Source organism: Cnephaeus nilssonii (assembly GCF_951640355.1).
Source record: "Cnephaeus nilssonii genome assembly, chromosome: 2".
NCBI lineage: Eukaryota > Metazoa > Chordata > Mammalia > Chiroptera > Vespertilionidae > Cnephaeus > Cnephaeus nilssonii.
The window spans coordinates 86,173,962-86,197,767 of NC_137073.1; the positions used below are offsets into that span (position 1 = coordinate 86,173,962).

Genomic DNA, 23,806 nt, shown 5'->3' on the forward strand with positions numbered 1-23,806 from the left:
TATGCACGTGTGTGAGTTGTCAGTGGACACAGGGGAGATGTGGGTGTGTGGTTTCATCTTCAGGCTCACGGGAGCTCCTATACGACACTGATTTTCAGTCAAATTGAGCTCAGTTGGCCACTGTTCCCTTGTTGGCTTTTTGTCACAATGCAGAGATGACCACTCATAGCAGCTAACACACATTTCAGGAGCACATAGGTTCCCCTCAGCCGCTTGGGCTCTGAAGACCTGGGATAAGCTCCTGAGTCTCGGGGAAGGCGGGAAAGCGCCCCATTTTACACTCCTGGCTCACTCAGAGCATCTCAAGAGGAACTTCAAAACAACACCCGACTAGATTTGTCACCACAAAAAAAAAGTGGAAACAGACAGGTTAAATAAATGTGGGTTTAGTTCATGATCTAATGTGACCATTAAAAATGATGTTTAGTAAGTGATGTTGAAGAATATTTAGTAACTGTTTATAAAAAGCAAAAAAAAAAAAAAAGCATCTTTGAGAATGCTCAGCATAATCTCACCACTGTTAAATACACACAGGCTCGGAAGACATCCCTGAGGATACACGTGGAAGTGTTAACACTGGTTCTCTCTGTGTGGTTTAATCTTTGTTTTCTTCTGAAATTTTTTGTCTTTTCCACCACGAATATGCAACACTTCAGTAACAGAAAACATGCTTTCCAAAGTTTTTATTGGCACTTCCAATACAGGAGACACGCTGTGTGGTGCTGTCCCACAGGACACGTGCAGAGGTCTGTTCTCCACAACTCAGCCCCAAAGACTGGGCCACCTGACCTGAAGTGACCGCGGGCAGGAGGAAGACGCCGGTGTTTGGAGTGTGGGCCGTGCCTGACAAGCTACTTGTCTTCGGTTGGGGCCGACAGAAGCCTTTTGTCTGCCTTTGTTTGCTTCTGAAAAGCAAAGAGATTTGTTCACTTTCCTGGCTGCACCAAGTTCCACTCAGCGGAAACCTGGTGTGGTGACCACAGCTGGCCTGGGATGTGCTGGAATCCCTCCAGTCTTGTAGGAAGGGGACTGCGGAGCAGTATCGGGACATACTGTGTTCCAGGACAATCTTGACCCAGTGTTACTGAGTGCTCTCCAGTCGAATTAATCACTCTGCACAGCTGCCCAAGGAGGCCTGTGTGCCAGGTTTGAAGTTCTGCTCTGCTTAGGACGGGGCACCCTGCATAACCCACCCTGCACCCCACCTCCTGGGCTGTGACATGCCAGGGGATGTTACCAACAAGCTGTTTAAATCTGGGGTGAGGGGTAGCAGGGGCGCCCCCGTATACCAAGACGGGGGTAGGGAGGGGCACTCAGGGCGCAGGCTGGGTGGGGCAGATTCAGACCCAGAATGGGGTCTTCCCTAAATCCTGCAGATCTCAAAAGTTCCTCATGACACCCCATAAAGACCCAGAGGGACAGACACGCAATGAGCTTTCCGGGCAGCGGGTGCCTGGCTAGATGCGACCCCAGAAATCGCCGGGAAGTTGAGGACAGAGACGGAGGATGACTGGCCGCCACCGAGTGGTTACGGAGGGAGAGACCTACGACTCCACGTGCGGGGGTTCCGCCCAGGACGCGGGGGCACGGCTGGGAACCCGCAGAGTCCTGAGGTGGGGCGGAGTCTCCAGGTAGAGCGGGTCCCCTACGGGCAAGCGGTCTTGCCAAGGGAGGGCACGGCGCCCAGCAAGCGGCAGCATTCCTGGGGCACCGTGGGCAGAGCTGGCCGGGGTCGCCGCCCCGCGCCCTAAGAGGGGCTCCAACTCAACCCACCCCTGTGGCTGGTGGCCCGACCCACCCCGCACCCCTCCTCCCAGAGGCCCAGCCAATCTCTCCACCCGCTTTGGTCCATGGCCACCCCTTTCCGCCGGGTTCCAGCTCCCGGCCACGCCCACCAGGAGGCCCCGCCCCATCCCGTCTTGACCACGCCCCCATGTCACCCCCAGGGGCCCTCAGCGGCCAAACTGCGCAGGCGCAGGCTCGGGTCCGTTTGAAAGCATGGCGCCGGCGGGCCCGCGGTTGGTGCTGAGTGAGGAGAAGATCTGGGAGAAGAGCGGCCTGTCGCCTCACCACGACCTGGGTGCGTGGCAGCGGGCCGGCCGGCTGGCGGGCGGGGGGCGCTGGCTGAGGGCGCAAGCTTCCCACCAGACGGTCCGGATCAGGCCAGAGAGGGCGGCACTAGGACCGAACGGTCACAGGCCAGGGCCGTGACGGGTGGGGGTCCCCAGGGGCACGTGTGCAAAGGAGGGGGCGAGGGGTGGAGGGCTGGGACTGGGGGCCTGTGCGGGGAAGAGGTGGGATGTGGGGGTAGGTGGTTGGGGGGTGAGGGGGGGGCTAACTGTAATTGTAGATTTGTCTATTTCTCCTTTCACTTCATGTGTTTTGAAGGTGTGCTATTTGTTGCAAACTATTTAGGATTTTTATGTCTTCTTGTTGGAGTGACTCTTGTTGAGCATAATACTTTGTGGAGACATCTTGCCCCGATAATTTTCTTTGTTGAGACATCCACATTATCTGTTATTAGTGTAGCCACTCCTGCTGTACTTTGGTGTTTGCAGGGCATATCTTTCCCCATCTATTTACTATTTTATCTTTTAACCTACCTATATCATTTTATTTGAAATTAGTTTCTTGTAGATAGTGAATAGTTCATTCATTTTAATGCACTCTCACAATCTCTGTCTTTTATTGTGTGTTTAGACCATTTACACTTAATGTAATTATCAATAGAGTAAGGCTTACGTATGCCATTTTATTACTTTTTTCTGTTTGTTCTGTTTTCCTTGCATTGTTCCCCTTTTCCTGCTTCCCCTGTGGTTTACTTGCATATTTTTAGTTTTCTATTTTGATTTGTCTTTTATATTTCTGAGCATATCTTTTTTTAAAAATATATTTTTATTGACTTCAGAGAGGAAGGGAGACGGAGGGAGAGATAGAAACATCTCTGGTGAGAGAGAGAGAATCATTGGTGAGAGAGAACCATTGATCAGCTGTCTCCTGCTCGCCTCACACTGGGGATCCAGCCCAAAACCAGGGTAAGTGCCCTGATGGGAATCGAACTGTGACCTCCTGGTTCCTGGTCCATAGGGTGATGCTCACCCACTGAGCTATGCCACCCGGGCTGGGCATATCTTTTTGTGTAGTGTTTTTAGTGGTGAACATAAGCTGAAACTTTATATGCAATTCTTGTTTTTGAGATTATGATATCTTGCTTTTTTTTTTATTATAACTTCAATTTATTGAACAAGTATTACAGTCACCTTGTATATATTAAATAAGCCCAATTCTTTTAATAATATTATAACTGAAGATGAATAATCTCTTTCTTTTTTAAAAATTTCTTTATTGATTAAGTTATCACATATTTGTCCTCATCCCCCCATTCCCATCCCACACCCCTCCCCACGCATGCCCCCACCCCCTTGTTGTCCTTGACCACTGGTTAGGCTCATTTGTATGCACACAAGTCCTTTGGTTGATCTCTCCCCTTTACCCCCTCCCTCCCCTACCCACCCTCTGAGGCCCGACAGTCTGATCCATGCCTCCTTGTTTCTGGGTCTGTTCTTGTTCATCAGTCTATGTTGTTCATCATTTCCCCTAGATGAGCGAGATCATGTCCTACTAGAAATACACTTATAAGAACCGAAAATGACACAAGCAATAATGGTTATGCTGAGAGGCAAATGAATCAGTCTGTAGTGAGTTTCTTTCTGGTCCAACAGTTCTTTTGAGACCCAATTTCAATGTCAAACAGTTCCTTATGTGTACATGTCAGCAATGATATTTCAGTTCTGGATGGTGGACAAATGGTGGTAATGCAGGTCCGACCCTCTCTGGTTTGGTCCTGGGCAACCTGCAGTGACTCACAGCTGCTGACTGCTAGTATGGCAAGGCAACGTGAGTGTCTTCCATCTCTGGACTGCTTCTCTTCTGTCTTCATGGCTGGAGTAGTCCTGTCAATTCCTCTCTGTTGCCAGAATCCACATGGTCTCGGAGTTGTTTCCTGAAAATATACAAACATATTCTCGACCAAAAGTTAATAAAGGAATATTTTTTATAAATTTGACTTGGGATCCTTTTTCATTTTTTGCCCAAATGATTTTCCTCTGGCTTGTTTTGACACCATATGTGTTTTTCATGGGTGTCTTGCTGTTAGCATTACAATTAATTTCCTAAAGTACAAATTTTCTAGATGTAATTTACTTACAGGATATTTTTCCTTACATGATATTCTTCTACTACCCCCCCCCCTTTTTGATTTAAATATTAGGAGGCTTTTGAAAACTTTATAATGTAGTCTTGATGGCTTTTAAATTTTAATTTTTTGTAGTATAATATGACTGCTTTAGGTTCATTACATGTTATGCAATTTTATCATGAGATGAACTACCAATAAAAATTTTAGTTAACACTTTAGGAACTGCTTTTTGTCCAGTACAATTAATTTTTCTAGATATCTTGCTTTTATGATTTATTTTCAATTAAAAAATAATGTTAAAATCTCACAATTTTCTTTTCTTAGCTGAACTTCAGTCATTATCTATTCCTGGAACTTATCAAGAAAAGATTACTCACCTAGGAAATTCTTTGATGAGTTTAACAGGTCTAAAATCTTTAGATCTCTCACGCAACTCCTTGGTTAGTCTGGAGGTAAGTTTTAGGTTTGTGTCGTCTTTTTTTTTTTTTTTAAGGAGGAAGTTGGGAGAGGTTGTTTTATTATTATTATTTTTTAATCCCCAGTGGAGGATATGCTTAGAGAGAGGGGAGGAGAGGGAGAGAGAAAGAAACATCGATGTGAGAGAGAAACATTGGTCAGTTGCCTTCCGAATGCTCCACGACTGGGGATCAAACCTGTAATCCAGGTATGCTTTGACCGGGAATCGAACCCACAACCTTTCGGTGCATGGGACAATGTTAAACCCATGTTTTTTGAAGGAAAATTTATTACTATTAGTAGCAGTGGAAACTATATTTATAATTAAAAATGCAATGTTTTATAAATAAGTCTATCATACTTGTAAACTGTATACTTAACCATGATTTAAGCATGCTGTTGTTTTTTTTGTGTTTATTATGAACTAGATTTCTTATGCAGCACATTACATCTTTGCTACTTTGCCAGCCAAAAGTTGTAACTCTCTAATGAAGACAGTTGTATCTTTAAAGGAATAAAGTAAAGTCCAAAAGACTTATGTGTGTGTGCCCATCACTTTTCCATCCCTCTATCAGCTGTGTTTTTCTTCATCCACTTTCTGCACTGCACCTCTGTTTTTAGTCTGCCTCTTGGTGGCTGCAGGCCTTTGAATGGCAGGGCCACTAGTGCAGTCTTGCTGCAGGGGGTCTGACCTAGCAGGGGCTCATTCCTGATAAGTGAGTGAGAAGTTACCCAGGTGATGGCAAATGGTGTATATAGAGAGGGGTTCTTGCCTGAAAGAAAGGCAGGGCATCACTGCCCTGGATCATGATACTCTCATCGCCCCTGACATGGGGGTCAGGAGTCTGCTCAGAGTCAGAGGCGAGTTACAATCCAGGTTGCACCCAGTGCTGGCTCATCTCAGCCTCCAATCCTCAGTTTTCTAATCTGTGAAATGGGAGCAGTAGTAGGGCTTACCCTGTAGGGTTGTACAATGGGATGAAGTTATTTGTGTAAATCACTTAGCGTGGTACCTGCCAACTGTCCTTAGTGGTCACAACTGTTGCGAACTTCCCTGAACGGTCATATCACTGTGCAGGACAGAAATTGATAGACAAGAACACATTTCATCTTTATGTTCTTCCTATAACATTATAAGTTCATTTGTTAAGTTGGTTGATCACTTCCTACTGGTGGCCCATTTTTCTATGTGTGTTTTTTTTTTAAAAAAAACATAAACTCATTCAGCATGTGTCCTGTTAACAGGGCATTCAGTACCTGGTTGCATTGGAAAGCCTCAATCTCTACTACAACTGCATTTCCTCGCTAGCAGAAGTATTCCGGCTCCACTGCTTGACTGAGCTCACGGACGTGGACTTCCGACTGAACCCTGTGGTGAAGAATGAGTCTGATTACCGCCTCTTTGTTGTGCACATGCTCCCGAAGCTCAGGCAGCTGGGTAGGTGTGGTGTGCTCACACCCTTGTTCAGTAGAGCCCTGACTGGTGTTTGGTACTGTCAGATCCTGTTGATCTTCCTGAAAAGGGAAGTTACTTTCTACTCTAATGGCATGAGTCCCTGTATTGCAGGACTGGGAGTTGCTGAGTAGAGGCCTCAGGCCCAGAGCACACATGTGGGGACAGTTTATCTCTCTGTTTCCCAATCCTGAGGATCTGAGGATCCAAACACACAGCTAAGATGTCTCCTCTCTTTAGTGTGTTCAGAAATCTCACACCAGAGATTCTCAGTGTGCTCAGTGTGGTTCGAGAACCTCGTGCAGCACCCAAAATGTTCATTGATGGGAGGGAACCTAGAAGGAGGTGCCTGTGTGTGAACTTGTCTGTGTATTTCTTTGCCTGTGGCAGTAGCCTGCCTCCAAAGCAGTGTTTGAAGAGTGAGCTTTGTGGGAGCAGGACAGTTTTCTTGGAATCAGCACTCAGCATCCCTGAGAAACCACGTGTAGCCACCAGAGCCCAGCACCCCTTTACTGGGTGTACTCAGTGCTTATGGGGGACGCTGTGACAGGGTCAGCCCCGAGGGGACAGAAGGTCCGGAACAAGTGGTGGCAGCCTGGTCATGTGTGGTGTGCTGCAGGGCGGTGATGGGGTGCCGGAAGGTGCACCTGCTTCATGGTGGTGTTTGCTAGTTTCTCTGGCTTCTCTCCCTAGATGACCGTCCCGTGAGAGAGAGCGAGCGGAAAGCATCCCAGTTGCATTTTGCTTCAGAGGAATCACTCGACTCCACACAAAGCTTCCCAGCTGTTTGCAGAGTTGGAAGGTATGAACATGAGTGGTGTTCAGATGTGGAAAGAAGGTGCTCAGGCTTATCTATTCATAGAATGACTAGAAGATATAAAGCTCTGTATTAACTAACACATGTAAATGTTTTTGTGCTCTGAACGCCACTTAAAGGGCAGACAAGCAGGAAAAAGGAAGCAAAAATGCCCGGATACCAGCTGGGACTCAAGGAGACAGTGGGACGGAGTCTCTCTCTGTTGTCCACATTTTCTATAAATTATTTTTAATATTAAAATGTTTGTTAAACTAATACATGTAAATAAATAGCACAGAAGACTTGTGATGAGAAACAACAGTCCCCTTTCCCCACTGCCCGGCCCACTCCTCAGAGCAGCCACTTTCATTCACTTCTGTGATTGTCTCTGCTTCCTTCCTCATCCCCGGACAATACAAATTAATTGCCATTTCTGGGTGTGCACACCTGAAGCAGGACCTGACAGCTGCCATAGCCCCTTCCCCACCCCATGGAGACAGTTTGTGGACTATGCCCTCCTGTATTCTCTGCTCAATGCCGTGGCCAGTGCTCAAGGCTCTGCTCTGGTGGGGCTGTGAGAGCACTTGCCCTCCCCCCTCCTGCCATCTTCATCTTTATGTTTAATTTTAGATTGTCAGGGTCGATAGTATTTAAATGTTCTAAAGCCATAAGAGTCTTCATGCTTTGTGTATGGGTTGATTCTAAAGGCAAAAGTCAATAAACTGTTTACGTTTCTTATAATGTGCTAGGATTATTCACTCCTTGTACACTATTTTGTTTTGTCTGAAGTATTTAATAGTTTTTTTCATCTAGCATTATATGCCTTAGCTTATTTATCAATTCCTTAAATGTAGAGATCAGCCAACTTCTTTTGTAAAGAGCTGGAGAGTGAATATTTTAATTTAATTTATTTATTTGAAAGTAATTTATAAAATTTTGTTTCCATTTGCCACTTTTAGGGGAAGAATCAAATGATCTCTCCACCCTGACAAAAAGAATTCTTGTTTATTTATTTCCTTTTTTTTTTTAACACTTTATCATTTTTTATTACTGTTTATATACATTATATTATTTTAGTTTCAGGTATACATCCCAGTGATTAGACATTACATAACTTACTAAGTGATCATCCCAATAAATCTCACACCCATCTGACACCATACATAGTTATTTGAATATTATTGACTGTATTTCCTATGCTGTACTTTATATCCCCATGACTATTCTATAACAACCAATTTGTACTTCTTAATCCCTTCACCTTTTCTTCCCTTCCCCTCCAACCCCCCTCCCATCTGGCAAGTGTCAAAATATTCTCTGTATCTATGAGTCTGTTTCTTTTCTGCTTGTTTGTTTATTTTGTTTTTAGATTCAATTGTTGATAGATATGTATTTATTGCCATTTTATTGTTCATATTTTTTATCTTTTTAAAGAAAACCCTTTAACATTTCATATAATAATGGTTTGGTGATGATGAACTTCTTTAGCTTTTTCTTGTCTGGGAAGCTCTTTATTTGTCCTTTGATTCTAAATGATAGCTTTGCAGGGTAGAGTAATCTTGGTTGTAGGTTTTTGCTTTTCATCACTGAATATTTCTTGCCAATGTCTTTTGGCCTACACAGTTTCTTTTGAGAAATCAGCTCACAGTCTTATGGGAGCTCCCTTGTAGGAGAGGGAAATCATCTTCTAAAACACCTCACATTTTAGTCACTTCATGTAAAAATAGAAATTTGGAACACCATATCTTTTAACTTTCTCGATCATATGATATGCTAGGAAAAGAGGAGCTTTCTGAACTTTTGTTCTTGAACAAACCCTAGTGGGACTCTGCACATACTGGATGGTGTGATGACATCACACACCCTTGCTTGCCATCACCAGTTGTCCTGCTGGGTCCCTCCTAGACCTCACTTTAGTAGAGGCACAAGAGCCATTTCCTGAAGTTACATCAACTGCTCTTCCCAAGAGCCCTGTGGCTGTGCTGGCAGCGCACTCGCGTCCCCACACAGGGTCTGCTCAGGTTGGAGCGACAGCACTGAGTTGGCTTTTCTTTGCAGACTGCACCACTCCAGAGTTAAGTGCACTGACCCCTCAGCCAAGAAGTGCTTAGTCATGGATGCGGATGACGAGGCAGTCCTGAACCTCATTGCCGAGTGTGAGTGGGACTTGAGCAACCCTCCTAGGAGTACAAGTTCCAGCCAGAAGGAGCAAGAGGATGACTTCCATAGTTCCCAAGGTACACTGCTCCACCCGAAGGCCCAGCGGGTCCAGCTTGCTCTGGGCACAGTTGTACTTTTTAGGAAGCTTACTTTTAAATGTAAGTTTCATGAAGTCCTGCATACTTATAAATATCAGTAATTTGGATTACAGAGTTATAAAAGAAAAAGTCATGTATTTAAGTTGAATATAGTTGTATACTACATGGTGGTTTAAATTCTTCCTCAGATCAATTACAATTGTAGCGAGGAGGTAAAATGTCCAAGTGGGCAAGAAGGTAACATGTCCTGTGGCTAGTGGAACTGACATCTGTGTCAGCCACAAGGGGGTGTTCACTTAGAGTTAGGGAGCACTTAGAGCTCAGGCTGACGCGTTAGAACTTTAAACCTGGCAAGCTCATTGTGAAGGCTTCTAGTGCATGCATGAACGTCATTACTTTGCCAGGGACTCTTTCCCACTAGGACTTTTGTATAAGCTTTAGCACCATTTCCTCTTCCATTATGAGTTTCTGAGAGCTTTTCATGAAGACGACAACAGGCTGAGGTGTAAGTTTGGGCTGAAATCCCAGGATTCACTGCTGGCACAAAAACATCTGCTCTTTGGGTATCCTTGCCAGCACTTATATTTTCAGTCTTTTTTATTCTGGCTGTTCTTCTGAGTAAATATTAATATTTAATTATGCTTTTAATTTGTATTTCAATAAAGTCCAGTTTATCAGTTTTTTCTTTATATGGTTTGTGCTTTTTTTGTGCCCTGAAAAAAAGAAATCTTTGTCCCATGCTCATGACGATTTTCTCCTGTGGACGTGCAGATGTCCTATGGTTCCAGTGTTCAGGTCTGTGCTCCTCCACGCTTAGAGTGGATTTGTGGCCGTAGTGAGCGATGGGTCAGGTTGTCTCCCCCTCACTCCCACCCCATATATCCAGTTGTGCTAATGCTATTTGTTGAAAATACTGTCTTTTGTCTCATTTAATTAACCCTAGCACATTTGTTAATTCAGTTAACCTGAGTCTCTCTCTGGGTTCTGGGTTCTGTTTTATCTGTCATCATGTCTGACTTTGTGTCGATGCCACACTGTCTTGACTCCTCAGCTGTATAGCGAGTGGTGGTTGGTCAGTGTCAGTCTTGCACCTGTTAGCACTGTTTGCAGTGACTGCTAGACTCACTACAGGTTTAGCGGTTGCATTATTATTTTTTAAAAATATTTTCTTGATTTTTTTACAGAGAGGAAGGGAGAGTGATAGAGAGTTAGAAACATTGATGAGAGAGAAAGAGAGAAACATCTATCAGCTGCCTCCTGCACACCCCCTACTGAGGATGTGCCCACAACCAACATACATGCCCTTGACCAGAATCGAACCTGGGACCTTTCAGTCCGTGGGCTGATGCTCTATCCACTGAGCCAAACTGGCTAGGGCAGCGGTTGCATTATTAACTCACTCAGTCATCTTTATTTAATTGGTACAATTAATAGATATAATACACTGTCAGAAGCTTAAAATGTAATTTTTAATGAACTAAAACTTTTTAAATGTTCTTTAATAAAATAGAATCCAGACATCTGTTGAGTCCTCACTTAGTCCAGCACCAGTGTGGGGACTCCATAAAGAAGGGCCATGAGAAGAGAAAAAGCAGCTCCAGAGGATGTTGTCCAGAAAAGAGGCTTCAGAACCAGTACTGTGGAGAGCTCCCGCCCCAGCAGGGAGACCAGCCCGAGACCTGCTGCTCCTTTGGACATCATGTGCACTTTCTCCCACACCCAGGTAATCTCACGCAACAACCACCGTTGACTCCTTCTTAATCATGTCTATTTCTCCTATTCTCTTTCTTTCTTTGTTTGTGGAACTCTCAAAAAGTCTTAGGAAAGAACCTTATACATTGAAATTTAGAATACAACCACCCTGACCGGATGGTTCAGTTGGTTGGAGCGTCACCTCCTACACCAAAAGGTTGCGGGTACGATTCCCCATCGGAGTGCATGCGAGAGACAACTGATCGATGTTTCTTGCATCAATATTTCTCTCTCTCTCCTCCCCACCCCCACCCCTTCTCTCTCTTCCTCTCTCTCTTCCTTCTCTAAATATCCATGGATAAAAAATTTAGAATATTCATATTTCAGATTCCTAGTCTGTGAGTACTTTGTTGCTTTTCTGTACACACACACACACACACACACACACACACACCATACACACACCATACACGCATACTTTTTCTCCCTCTCCCTCTCTCTCACTCACACACGTACAATTTCTTATAACTGCATGGGCCCAGGTTATGACAATAGCTGTATTTTAAAAATTAAAGATGAAGAAAATGAGTAAGTTAATTGAGAGTGTTGTGTGCACACATGTGACAAAAATGTCAGAAAACTTCCCAATATGAGTGAACCTAGCACCTTCCTGAGGCTTGTTCAGGTGAGTTCACGGTTCTTCGGCGTTGGGGTGGGTTGTGGTGATGACCTGCCCAAGTTGCCTGTGGCCACTGCAGAGCAGGGTATGGTGTTGAGTCCAGGTAACACACACCCCTATTATATTCTCTACTTTCGTTGTCCTGGTTGCTTTCGCCCTATATCCTGAGACTTCATAATGTATGGGTGCACAGGACCTCCATTTCTGTTGATTGTCAGAATTCATCATTTCACCTGTTCACAAGGTGCATGTGCTTGACCTTTAGACCTCTTTATTGACCTGTAGTCCTTGTGAATTCCCAGAGCGAACACAGAAAGGCTGCCACAGCAGAATAAGGAAGTTTCATATCTACATCATCCAGACCCCCAAAGTCAGCACTGGCCACATTTGCTCTGTTGTATCCTTGTCCCCGCCCTGTGTGTGTGCATGTTTCTATGTGTGCATGTACATGTGTGCATGTATAGGTGTATGTGTGTCCATATGTATGTATGCACACACTCTCTTTGTCAGCAGATGTGGGGCCGTGTCCCCTGAGGTTGGGAGGGTCCCAGGTACTAAAGTTAACAGAATCTCCTAAAGGAACAAATTGTTGAATCCTCTCTAATTTCCAAAATTTTAGGTTTTTACTCATCTTTGTTATACATAATTTTGGCAAGAAAACATAATCATCGGTCGATTAATTTGTTAAAGTTATTACTTCAGTCTTGTTACTCTGATGGATTTCCCATATGTGCACACATGCATACACACACAGTGCATGCACAGGTACACCTGTGCCCAGAGATCTTGGTCTGATGAGGGTTGTGTTCTCCCCTCTGTTATAGACTGCATAGACATGGAGAACTCAACCTCCTCTTCTCAGACGTCAAGTTTGTCAACACAAAAGGTGTTAAATCCTTTGCCTGGTCTTGAAAAGTACAGGAAGCGAAGAATGCCTGGAGGGAGATTCCAGGCCCCTGCAGACCAGGAGTGTCTCAGCTGCCTGGAGGAGGGTCTGAGCAGGCAGAATGGCTCCGAGAACAGGAGCGAGAGGACCTGTTCTCACCTGGAGAGCAGGAGTGAGAGGACCTGTTCTCACCTGGAGTCGTCTGAGTCTGAAGAGCAGAGGCCCCACAGCACGAGTGGCGCCAGGGAGGTGAGCAGAGAGCTGAAGGTGCCTGGATGTTCTAGTTGAGGGGCTGCTGTCTTTGGTAACACCGTGTCTTCTATTTTCAACATTAACTGTGATCCCAAGATAAACACAGCTCTTAAATGCATGTTTCATTGGTGTTTGTCACCTCTCTATTTTGCTAGAAATGTGCTTCCATGCATTGGGACCCGGATATGGCAGGCTGGCTTCCCGGCTGGTCACTGCAGGCTGTGGGTCAGAGTCTGCTTTCACAGAGGGCCTGGCTGTCAGCTGTTCTTACATGCAGTCTCTCACTGTCTCACTGTCTGGATTGAGGGAAGGAAGGAAAATGGGATGTGCGCAGGCCTTTCCTGTCTGCCAAGGGATAGCACCAGGGGCAGAGCTCTGTCGCAGATGTGCATACTCGCTGTGGGGTTGGGACTTAAAGGAGGGGGTGCTGCCCAGGGCTCCCTCTCCTCTCGGCTCAGAGCTATGACCTCATGGTGGTCGTCCTTATGGAAAGGGCACAACCCGTGTTCCGCAGATGGAAGACAGAAATCTGTGTGACTGCACTGTGTCCACCCTGAAGACTTTGGCTCTGTACTCATGCCTGTCACCCTGGCCCAGTGTCTGGATTCAGCTTCTGATGCAGGTGTTTGTGCCGAACACTCACTGGGCTGGTCTCAGCCTCAGTTCTAGGCAGCAAGGAGCCAGGCCTTAGTGCTACCATGCTGACCAGTTATAGGATATGGGCTGTCCTGCCCCTGCTGTGAACTTGGGCCGAGCAGTGCTCCCTTGGCATGTGGTGTTAGAAGCCTTGTGTTTCAGGAACTGAAAACCTATGTCATGGTTTTGTTTCTATTGCAGGTGTCTCCCAAACTGCTCTCAGCTGTGCCACCTGGGAAGGCCACCCTGGAGGTGGCACTCCTAGAAACACTCCTCGACCTGGTGGACAGGTACTGGAGTGGCTGCAAGTCCCTGCATAGCAACGAGGTGTTCCTGGGTGAGTTGGGAAGGGACAGTCAGCTCATCAGTTCAGAGCCACGTGCAGGCCCACCCTTTGGGTAGCATTGTGTTAGTGGGTACTTGCTCTCCCATGGGGTTCTGGGTTCCTCACATGCTGCATCCTCAGCTGTCACTGTGGCTGCTGCGCTGCAGTGAGTACCCTGACAGTGTCCTTTCAGTAACTGGGGGCTCCCCTGAGGTATAGCTTTTGGTTTTCCCAGCCACTGGCTTTGGTGTTTGAGGAGATGCCTCGTTGCCTGGTTTTGTTGGAAGTGCCATTCTCAGGTATTTGGTTCTCGTGGCTTTGTTTTCACATGGGGATTTGGAGAGGTTAAAAAGCTGCTCTCTCTTCTTCGACCTGGTATTTGCCGAGATTTTGATGGAAATTAAATTCTGAGGTCCAGGAGGATGGCCCCTCACCTGAGAGGACTTAGGTTTGCTTCCACCTGGTGCCTGGGTGCAAGAGCACATTGGGGACCCCGTCACCCAGAGTCAGAATGTGAAACAGGGTACTGCATCCCCAGTGAGACACCTCTTTCCTCCTCAGTCTGCAGGGCGATGTTCAGTGTCCCAATGGGAGTGGGGACCTGCCGGCCCTCTCCTTCCTGAGAGACCCTGGGCCCTGCTTGAAGCTTCCATCCTAGCCACACCAGAGGCTCCTGAGCACTTCAGAATCAGGATGCCCCAAGAATGCTGATCCCATAAATCTACACCCTCTCGTTAGGATAGCAGCATAGGGCTGTTGATGAGAGTGTGGTGGGCTGCTAGGACATTCAGCCCAATCTTCCTAGTTGTAGCCTTCTCCTGAGGGGCACCTTTTCTTTAGAACAAAACTTTTTTCTGCTCTTTTCTGCCTCTCATCCTTGACTGGATGTAAAACAGCCTGAGTGAAGGTAATGTCAATGGTACACTCATCCCTTTGCCAGTCTCCATGCCTATAAGTGTTTTTAAGGCATGTAGTGTGTGTTATTCAAAATGTATTGAACATATTTTGTTTACACATTCTTTTGTCATAAATGCAATAATAATACTTGATTTTTACTTCTAGCTCAGGCAAGACATATTTTGTCATCTGTTCAAGATTTTACATCAACTCAGGACAGTTCGACAACTGCGAGTGAAGAAATTAACTACCTGACTCTTGAAAATAAATCTTTGCAAAATCACCTTGTTGAACAACAGCAGCAATATAGTGAGAAGATGAGTGAGGTTGTGTCGGAGCTCAACAACACACGGAAAGAGTTGGTGAGCCACGCCCCTCGCATTTCCTTTTGTTCACAGATGGGGTGAAAACATTGTTTTGACTTCACAGAATGAGGGGGGATTCTCCAGTCTGCACTTCCCCTTAGCTGCTATTGGGCTACAGCACTGGGGCTCCTCTTCCCCTCCAGGATCACAAACCCTCCCCACAGGTTTTCCCCACCTGGGGGGACTCTGGCCTGACTTTGTAACAGCTATTTGCAGATGGAGGCATCGCCACTTCTCCCAGCTCTACCTCTTTTGACTGGTTGCCTTCTCTTCTGAGAAAGGGTTAGTGGGAGAGACAGAGAGAAAATGAAGCTGGGCTTAAAGTGGGGTTTTTGTGGCCCCATGTTCCCTGGTCCAGGTTCCCCAGACCTCTGATGAGAGAGGTTTCAGTTAGCTGTGTGATCCTAGGGTTCTTGCTTCTGTCCTGCTTGCAACAGCCACAGGACCCCAGGTGTCCTATTGGACTTGAGGGAATTTCCACCACCAGGTGGCACCAAAGGGCAACCAGTGCCAGCACAGCTGGGTCTACTAGTTGAGCCTAAGACTCCTGGCTGTTAGGGATGCGCTTGTCCTTTGTAACCTCACCATAAGACCATCACACAGAAATGCCTACATTAAAAAAGAAGAAAGATCTCAAATTTACAACCTAAATTTAAACCTCATAGAACTAGAAAAAAACAACAAAGTAAACCCAAAGTTGACAGAAGGAAGAAAATAATAAACATCAGAGCAGAAATAGAGAATAGAAAAGCAATAGAAAAAATCAACAAAACTCAGTTGGGTTTTTGAAAAAATATATATACAAAATCAACAAACCCTTAGCTAGACTAAGAAAAATAAGAGAGAAGAATCAAAATTAGAAATGAAAGAGGAGACATTACAATATATGCCTCAGAAATAAGTAAAAATCAGAAAGGACTATTATGAATGATTATATGCAAACACATGAGATAATCTAGAAGAAACTGATAAATCCTAGAAACATGCAACATATCACGATTGTATCAAAAAGAAATAAAACCTGAATAGACCAATAACAAATAAGGAGATTGAGCAGTAATCAAAAAGCTCCCAAAGAAGAAAAGACCTGGGCCAGATGGCCTCACGGCTGAGTTCTACCAAACATTGAAAGAAGAATTAATACTGAACCTTCTTAAACTCTTCCGAAAAATAGAAGTAGAGGTAACACTCTCAAACTCATTTTATGAAGCAGCATCACCTGATTTCAAAGCCAGACAGACACCATAAGAAAGAAAACTACAGGCCAGTATGTTTGATGAACACAGGTGTAAAAACCCTCAATAAAATACTGGAGAACTGAATTCAGTATCACATCAAGAAGATTATTCACCATGATCAAATGGGATTTTCCCCTGGAATGCACGGCTGGTTCAACATATGCAAATTAACATACCACATTAACAGATTTAAGGATAAAAAACCACACAATCATCCCAATAGGTGTAGAAAAAGCACTTGACAAAGTTCAACATTCATTCATGATTAAGAAAAATAACCTCTCAACAAAATAGGTTGATAAAGAACATATGTATATACAACATTTATTCAGCCTTTAAAAAAAAAGGAAATCCTGTCATTTGCAACAACATGGATGGACCTTGAGGTTAAGTGAAGTAACTCAGGCAGAACAAACTGCATGATCTCACTTACATATGGGATATTAAAAAGTTGGAGGGAAGCCACCTGCCCAGGTGGACCATAAAGGCCTGGGATCTGCCGGTACTCTTGCTGTGGCGACCATAGGGCCTTCCTGGAGGAGGTAGGGCTCGAGCAGCCAGCCACTACATCTGTTCCCCTCAGCACCAGCGCTGTGGCTCCTGTTGAAGCACACCCCTCACCGGAGAACATGGGAAGCCCACCCCTCACCGGAGAACATGGGAAGGTGGGTGCTCCCTTATAAGCTGGGTTACCCCTTTTCCTGTCCTCTCTGAAGGACACAGGCCTCAGCCTGCTGACAGAGAAGATGCATGCTTACAGTCATGTGCCACACAACAACATTTCAGTCGATGCCAGACTGCACATATGGCAGTGGTTCCATAAGATTATAATGGAGCTGAAAAGTTCCTATCACCTAGTGATGTCATAGCTGCCCTGACGTAGCACAAAGGTTGTAAAAATCACCAGCGCTGTGGTGATATGGGAAACAGCTTTAACCAAGGTGTGCCTGAGGATGACATAGGGGAGCTCCTAAAGGTGGTGCTGTAGGACTGACTGCTGAGGAGTTGTTGGAACAGGAACAGGAATGCATAGCTGAAGAAGAAGCAAGAGAAAAGGAAACTGCAGAAGATAAAGAAGAACCCCCAAGAAAATTCACAGTGAAGGGTTAAGCAGAAGCTTTTGCAGACCTCAACAAGCTCCTTAAAAGGTTAGAAAACATGGGCCTCAACACCAAAACTTCTTCATTAATAGAGAGAGTGCTCGTGGTGCATTGTCTGCTTACAAGCGAATTATGATGAAAAAAGGAAGCAGGCTGAGCAAACCACCCTGGTCATATTTCTACAAAGAGTGATGTCCTCAAGTAGAGCCTCAGGCAGGTCCTTCAGGAGGTGTTCCAGAAGAAGGCATTGTTATCATAGGATATGACGGCTCCATGCCTGTTATTGTCCCTACAGACCTTGTGGGACAAGATGTGGAGGTGGACGACAGTGATATTGGTGATCCTGACCCTGTGTGGGCCTAATGTGTGAGTTTGTGTCGCAGTTTTTAAAAGTAAAACAAAACAAAACATATTTTTTGCAAAAAGGTCTATCGAATAAGGATATAAAGAAAAAAATATTTTTATACAACTGTACAGTGTGTATGTGTTTTAAGCTACATGTTATTATAAGAGTAAAGAATTAAAAAATTTAAAGTTTATAAAGTTAAAAAGTTATAGTAAGTTAAGGTTAACATACTATTGAAGGAAAAATATTTTTTGTAAATTAGTGTAGCCTAAGGTACTGTGTTTATAAAGTCTACAGTCGTGTACAATAATGTCTTAGGCCATCACTAACCACTCACTCACTGACTCACCACAGCAACTTCCAGTCCTGCAGGCTCAGTTCATGGTAAGTGCCCTACACATGCATACCATGTTCTCTCTTTTATACCGTATTTTTACTGGACCTTTTTTGTGTTTAGGTATGTTTAGTCCCACAAATACTTACCGTGTGTTACAGTTGCCTGCATTATCCAGTACAGTAACATGCTGTACAGGCTTGTAGCCAGTGTACAGTGGACTGTATCATCTAGGTTTGTGTATGCAAAATGACAAAACAACGCATTTCTCAGAACATATCTCTGTTGTTATGTGACAAATGACTGTACAGCTTTTCACATTGTGATTCAGAATTCTGATATGTAAAAGGAAACTACTATCTGGTTATTTCAAAGGATTTTATTTAATTTTCTATATGCATCTTGTTGAAATTGATTTGTCATTTTAAAATGTATTGTTCTGTGACCTTAGGATGACTTGAGGCAACATTTAGACAGATCTTTGGAGGAGAATAGTAGCTTAAAGTCTCTCTTGTGCAGCATGAAAAGAGAAGTAAAAAATGCAGATGCTTCAGCTGCGTTAAATTTGCAGATCACTGGTGAGTTTATGGTCTGTTTGGGACCACTACTTGGTGAAATGTACATGTTCAAACACTCATGAAACTTATTTTAAATTATTACCAGAATTCAGAACCAGTAAATAATGTAAAATGGGTATTGGAGCCCACACCCTTGGTTGGTCTGAGTTGCTTTGGCTCATGAATGAGTCGCATGCTTGGCCATGGCAGGCTCAGGTGTATATGGAGAGAGCTGTGCCTGAGGGAGAGGCGCCGCCCCTGTGGGCTCCGACAGGTCCTCACTTGGGAGCTCAGGGATCATCTCATGGCTGTGGCGCCATGGACCATGGTGCCAGCCTGTCTGCCCCTGGCAAGTGCAGGGCACTAGCCTTCTGCTCAGCCTTATCTGTCCCCAGCAGGCGCAGTGGCCTTGCTCCTTGATCACTGTACCTTCCAGACCCAGATCATTTCATTTTCCTCTCTTCACTTCTTTGATTCTGTTTTGCCATTTTACAAAAGTCCACTCTCAGTATCTCAGGTTCACACACTGGGCTTTAGAATGAAGAGGTGTTGGTGGTATCTGTTTTCCATGGTAACTTTCTCTGGATGAAATGGGGTCTCTTGAAAGTTTTAATTTCACTGAAGAAGGACAGGTTGAGCATCTTTTCCCATTCTCACCTCTCAGGGATCCAAAAGCTTTTATTTAAAGATCCAGATAGTAACTATTTCAAGGCCTTACGTGTGGCCTCTGTCCCAAGTACTTACTGTGGCCTTTGTCACATGAATGCAGCCACAGAGAGTTGCCCTGGTCTGTCCTTGCCCATTGTGTTTATTGGGCTAATTTATTGAGTGGTAAGAGTTTTTTATAGTCTTCTCTTTTTTCAATTCTTTTTAAAGAATAGTTTATTGATTTTTAGAGAAAGAGGAAGGGAGAGGGAGAGAAACATTAATGCAAGAGCGCAATATGGATCAGCTGCTTCTTGCATGCCCCCCACCAGGGATAGAGCCCATAATCCTGGCATGTGCCCTTGACCAGAAATCTAACCAGCAGCCTCCTGGTGCCCTGGATGATGCCCAACTAACTGAGCCACACTGACTAGGGCTGAATTTTTATTTTAAAACTTCCCCCTTTGTACCTTCTGTTTCTTTGAGATGTCATTGGCATGTTCACTGCTCTTGGGTTCCTTCTAGTTCAGCCTTCATTTTGCCTTCTTGCCTGAGCTCAGCTACCCTCTTTCTAACATTGTCTGATTCTGACTTTAGTTCATTCTGAAACCGTTGTGGTTTTTATCTGTTCTGAGTGTGGCTTTTGTTGTGCTCATACCATAACTTGTGTGTGGTTTGACCTCAGTACATCTCTATTGTTCATTGTCAAGTGAAGTCTGTTCTAAATTTCTAGAAGAAGCAGGGCAAACAGCTTCTCTAACTTCAGATAAATATGGTGGCCTCCTTTGCCCTGGACCCTCATCATCTGTTTCTCTACAGAATGGCCCTGTTCTAGAAGGGACTAGGCAGGTCAACCCCAAGGGGTCATGGGGTGCTCCAGCCCCTTCAGACCACACAGGACACCTCCCACTCCACCACGGGTTCATCTCATTAGAAGTGACTGAACCCCCTCATGCCAGCCCTGTTCCCTAGTTAGCCTACAAGGGTTTCCCAGGAAAACGGGACACTTGGAGGTGCTCTGTCCTCAGGTCAGCTTCCCCACTGCTGAGTGCTGTACCCACACAGACATGGATACCATGCAGGGCCGTGGCTGCCTTGTTAGGGGTCTTGAGGCTACCTTATCACCAAGTGCTATAATGTTGTCTGTGGGGTTCTGGTCTTGTCATCTAGTTACTCTTAGTGTCAACTAGTGTAGGGTTCTGAGCTCTGACCCATGCCACCACTGCCCTCTTCCCAGAGGCTCATCATGCCCTCTAGGGAGGTTTGGGTGGACACAGATTCTGAGTAGGGTTTTCTTGTCCAAGTGCAGGAGGATGCCCTCCATTGCTGGGGTGATCATTGTGAGAAGGACCCACTGTCAGTGTTGGCATCCCTTTGCCCATTACCTTCCCACGCTGGCTTTCTCAGTGTCAGTCATGTGGTTTGGCAGTGGCATGTCTACTTGTGGAGTTATTTGTATCCTGGTTATCCTCCGTTTGGATTTAGGAGCCCATAAATAGTCAATTTCTCCCCTGCTCCCTCCTGCCTTGAGAAGGAAACCCAGAGAGAGGCAACACCCTATAGATGGAATATAGGCACATGCTCTGTCATTGCTGGACATGGGACCTGTGGCCACAGTGGGCTTCTAATCGCTGCCAGTTGCTTCTCCTGAAAGCCTCAGGTCCTCCCCTTGCCAGAGCTTGATGCTCTGTGGAAAAGAGGCCCTGAGGCCCACCTCTGTCATCACTCGCCCTCCACACAGGGGTGGGTTCCTCAGGGATATCGCAGGGCAGATCCCCGCAGCTTCAGCCCCGAGGAGGGAGCCAGAACTGGGTCCTTGGGGTAGACATGGCTGAATGTGTTCACCCCTGTCTTTGAGTTCCTTACAAAAATTGATCTTTTCTAAGCTATATTCTTTTTCTTGTGTCCCAGGCCCAGTTTAAACTCTAGAATTGTTTTAATGTTCCAAATGTATAAATGAATTTCACTAAATAGTACTACTTATTTTCTTTATCAGGGCTTCAGACAAATGTGAAGAGGCTCTCGGGTGAAATTGTGGAATTGAAGCAGCACCTTGAACATTACGACAAGGTCCAGGAGCTCACGCAGATGCTGCAGGAGAGCCACAGGTGCGGGCGCGGAGGGGAGTGGGGCGTGGAGCCGAGGCAAGGGAGGGTCCAGGAGCTCACACAGATGCTGCAGGAGAGCCACAGGTTTCGGGGGGCTGTGGAGCTGAGCAGTGGAGGGTGCAGGAGCAGCAGCTGCTGGTGGCCAGTGTTCTGGGCCCGCATGTGTTGCTGTTCTGACTTGGCACTTCTATGAGCTTTTCTTTTGCTGCATCATTCTGAGAGGTGAGGGGCATGTGAGTGATGGTGAGTGATGATGCGGGTGTGTGTTCCCTGAGAGGTGGGACTGAACTGAGACTAGATGGAGCAGCAGAAGGAAGGAAATGAGACACAGTCACGGTACAGGGAAGTGGCAGGCAAAGCAAGATCACTCGCTGGAGCCCTACGGCCCATCTGTGGCAGGTCACAGGTATTGGCACCGTGGGATTAATGTGGACAAGGCAGGGTGCAGAGCCTATAAGTGCAGTGGAGTGGGGTTCACAAGGAGGTGTCCACTCTGAGCCTCCACCTGGTCAGTGGCTGTTTTGTGGTCCAAGCAAACCGGGCTGCCACCTGCATGGGGGTTGTCAGTGGGGAGACCTGTATGGAGAAAATGGCCCTGCTTTCGCCCATTTCTTGTGATGCCACAAATGTGCTTGAGTCATTGCTGACCAGGTGAGTAGGGAACTTTGGCAAAATATAACACCACTTTCTTTCTGAAGTCCCCTCTATAATTAAAAATGGTTAACAATATTTAAGAATGAGGACTTTTCAATTGTATATTACACTGTTACAATGTCAGGATTTTTTAACGGGTCCTTTATATTTGTCTGGGAATTAGAAATACGTCAGTGTTGAATCTTTCCTAGAATTAGAACATTGTTTTGCGGCCATAGACTGTGACAAGTCTTTTCAATAAACCATGCATGGCCAGAGCATTGAGGGATCCATCTATTCATGCTGAGTTGGATCCATTCCATGGATGCCGCCAGTGCATGCAGGGCAGGTGATGGCTGAGGGGTTGAGTCAGACCTGGCCCCACCTGGTCTGGAGGCAAGGGGCAAATGGGTAGTCGCCAGGAGAGATCAGGAGGGGACAGGTTTGAGGGGACATGGCTGGGGCATGTGGGGTCAACAGGCAGGCTTGGCCAGGTGAGAGAGGATGCTGCTGGAGAGGACAGCAGCAGAGCCGGGACATGGCTGCCCTGTGTTCTCTCCAGTTCCCTGGTCAGCACCAATGAGCACCTCCTGCAGGAGCTGGGCCAGGTGCGGGCTCAGCACAGGTCCGAGGTGGAGCAGCTGCACTGGAGCTACAAGGAGCTCAAGAAGACCATGGCCCTGTTCCCAGTCAGCAGCACCCGCCTCAGTGGCTGCTCCTAAACCTGACCTTCCTAGTTGTGTGGCGTGCACGTGTGTTTTCTTTAGCTGGTGTATTTGTTGATGAGAGTTGTTTCTTCTGTTTGCAGTTGTCTTGTGAGTTCTGAAATATATTCAGGGCCCACAGCTCAGTTTGCTAAAATATTCTAAAAAGACAGGATTAATCCAGGCCCTTCACATGTTTTGAGACAAAACACACTGACATATTTTAAGACAAACAGATTATTAACTTTTCATCAAATGTCTTAAGATAAAGAAAATCTTGTGTTTTTCTGCCTAATGTCAAAGAGAACTATGTATGATGATTAAAGAAAAAAATTTATTGTATAATAAGCAGTTCTTATTTAATAAATGAATACATTGTTCTAAAAAGTGGCTCTTCATAAATTATAACTGATTTTTATCATTGAATTCTTTTATAAAACAAGCTATGTACCATGGTTGGTGAGCAGAAAAAAGTAAGTTCCGGGACTTAATAAAAGTAATATTTATAGTGTGGGAAACATAAAAAATAAAAATGTTTTGTGATATTAACATCCTACAGTAAAAATATCTACCCAAGCTCTGGCTCTCTTTTTGCTTACATTGTATTTCTGAAAATTAGGTCATAACAAGGCATAAAATTAGATTTTTTAGTTTGAAAACTTTATATCTTATGTAATATTCGCTTTCTTTGATAAAACAAAGTAATTTTTTAGAACAATGTTTAATTGAGGAAGAAGAACGTGCCTCGGAGAAGATGCTGGTGTAGCTGTGCAGGTCAGGACTCTCTGGGGAAGTCAGAGGGGCATCAGGTCTCCCCCATAGAGGGGTCTCTGGGCTTCAGGTGTCCTTCCATTCACCTGTCTGTCTGGTCACGGTTGTGTCCAGAAGCATCCGTTTTTATACTTAGCCAGGAAATGTGTTATACCAAAAGTATGGGTGTGGAATTTCTTGTCATCAGATCATTTTTAAACTTATTTATTGTTAATGTGGTTAATTACAAAATTTGCTAATGTAAAAATCACCTTAAATTTCTGGAGTAAGCACAACTTAGTAATGATCGGTTTTCTTTTACAGATACATTGTTATATTTAGTTTGTTAATACTTTAAGATTTTATACACCATTTAATGTTTAACTTTGGGTAATTTAAATTCTCTGTTCCTCCATTTCCTCATTTGTAAAATGGGGTAATACTGGTGCCTGCCTTATAGGTTGCTGTGAAGATTAAATGACTTATTATAAATAATGT

At 45.0% G+C, this 23,806-nt stretch overlaps 1 protein-coding gene across 1 annotated transcript; it reads left to right on the forward strand.

Moving 5' to 3' along the window:
* The first annotated feature begins 1,963 nt into the window (after positions 1-1,963).
* CEP72 (centrosomal protein 72) lies at positions 1,964-22,860 on the forward strand. The gene is made up of 12 exons (XM_079794069.1): positions 1,964-2,080; positions 4,523-4,650; positions 5,900-6,092; positions 6,801-6,909; positions 8,962-9,140; positions 10,672-10,884; positions 12,357-12,667; positions 13,508-13,643; positions 14,694-14,890; positions 18,363-18,489; positions 21,110-21,221; positions 22,417-22,860. The coding sequence occupies exons 1-12, from the start codon at positions 1,999-2,001 to the stop codon at positions 22,574-22,576; spliced, it is 1,947 nt and encodes a 648-aa protein (XP_079650195.1). The 5' UTR covers positions 1,964-1,998; the 3' UTR covers positions 22,577-22,860.
* The last annotated feature ends 946 nt before the right edge of the window (positions 22,861-23,806 follow it).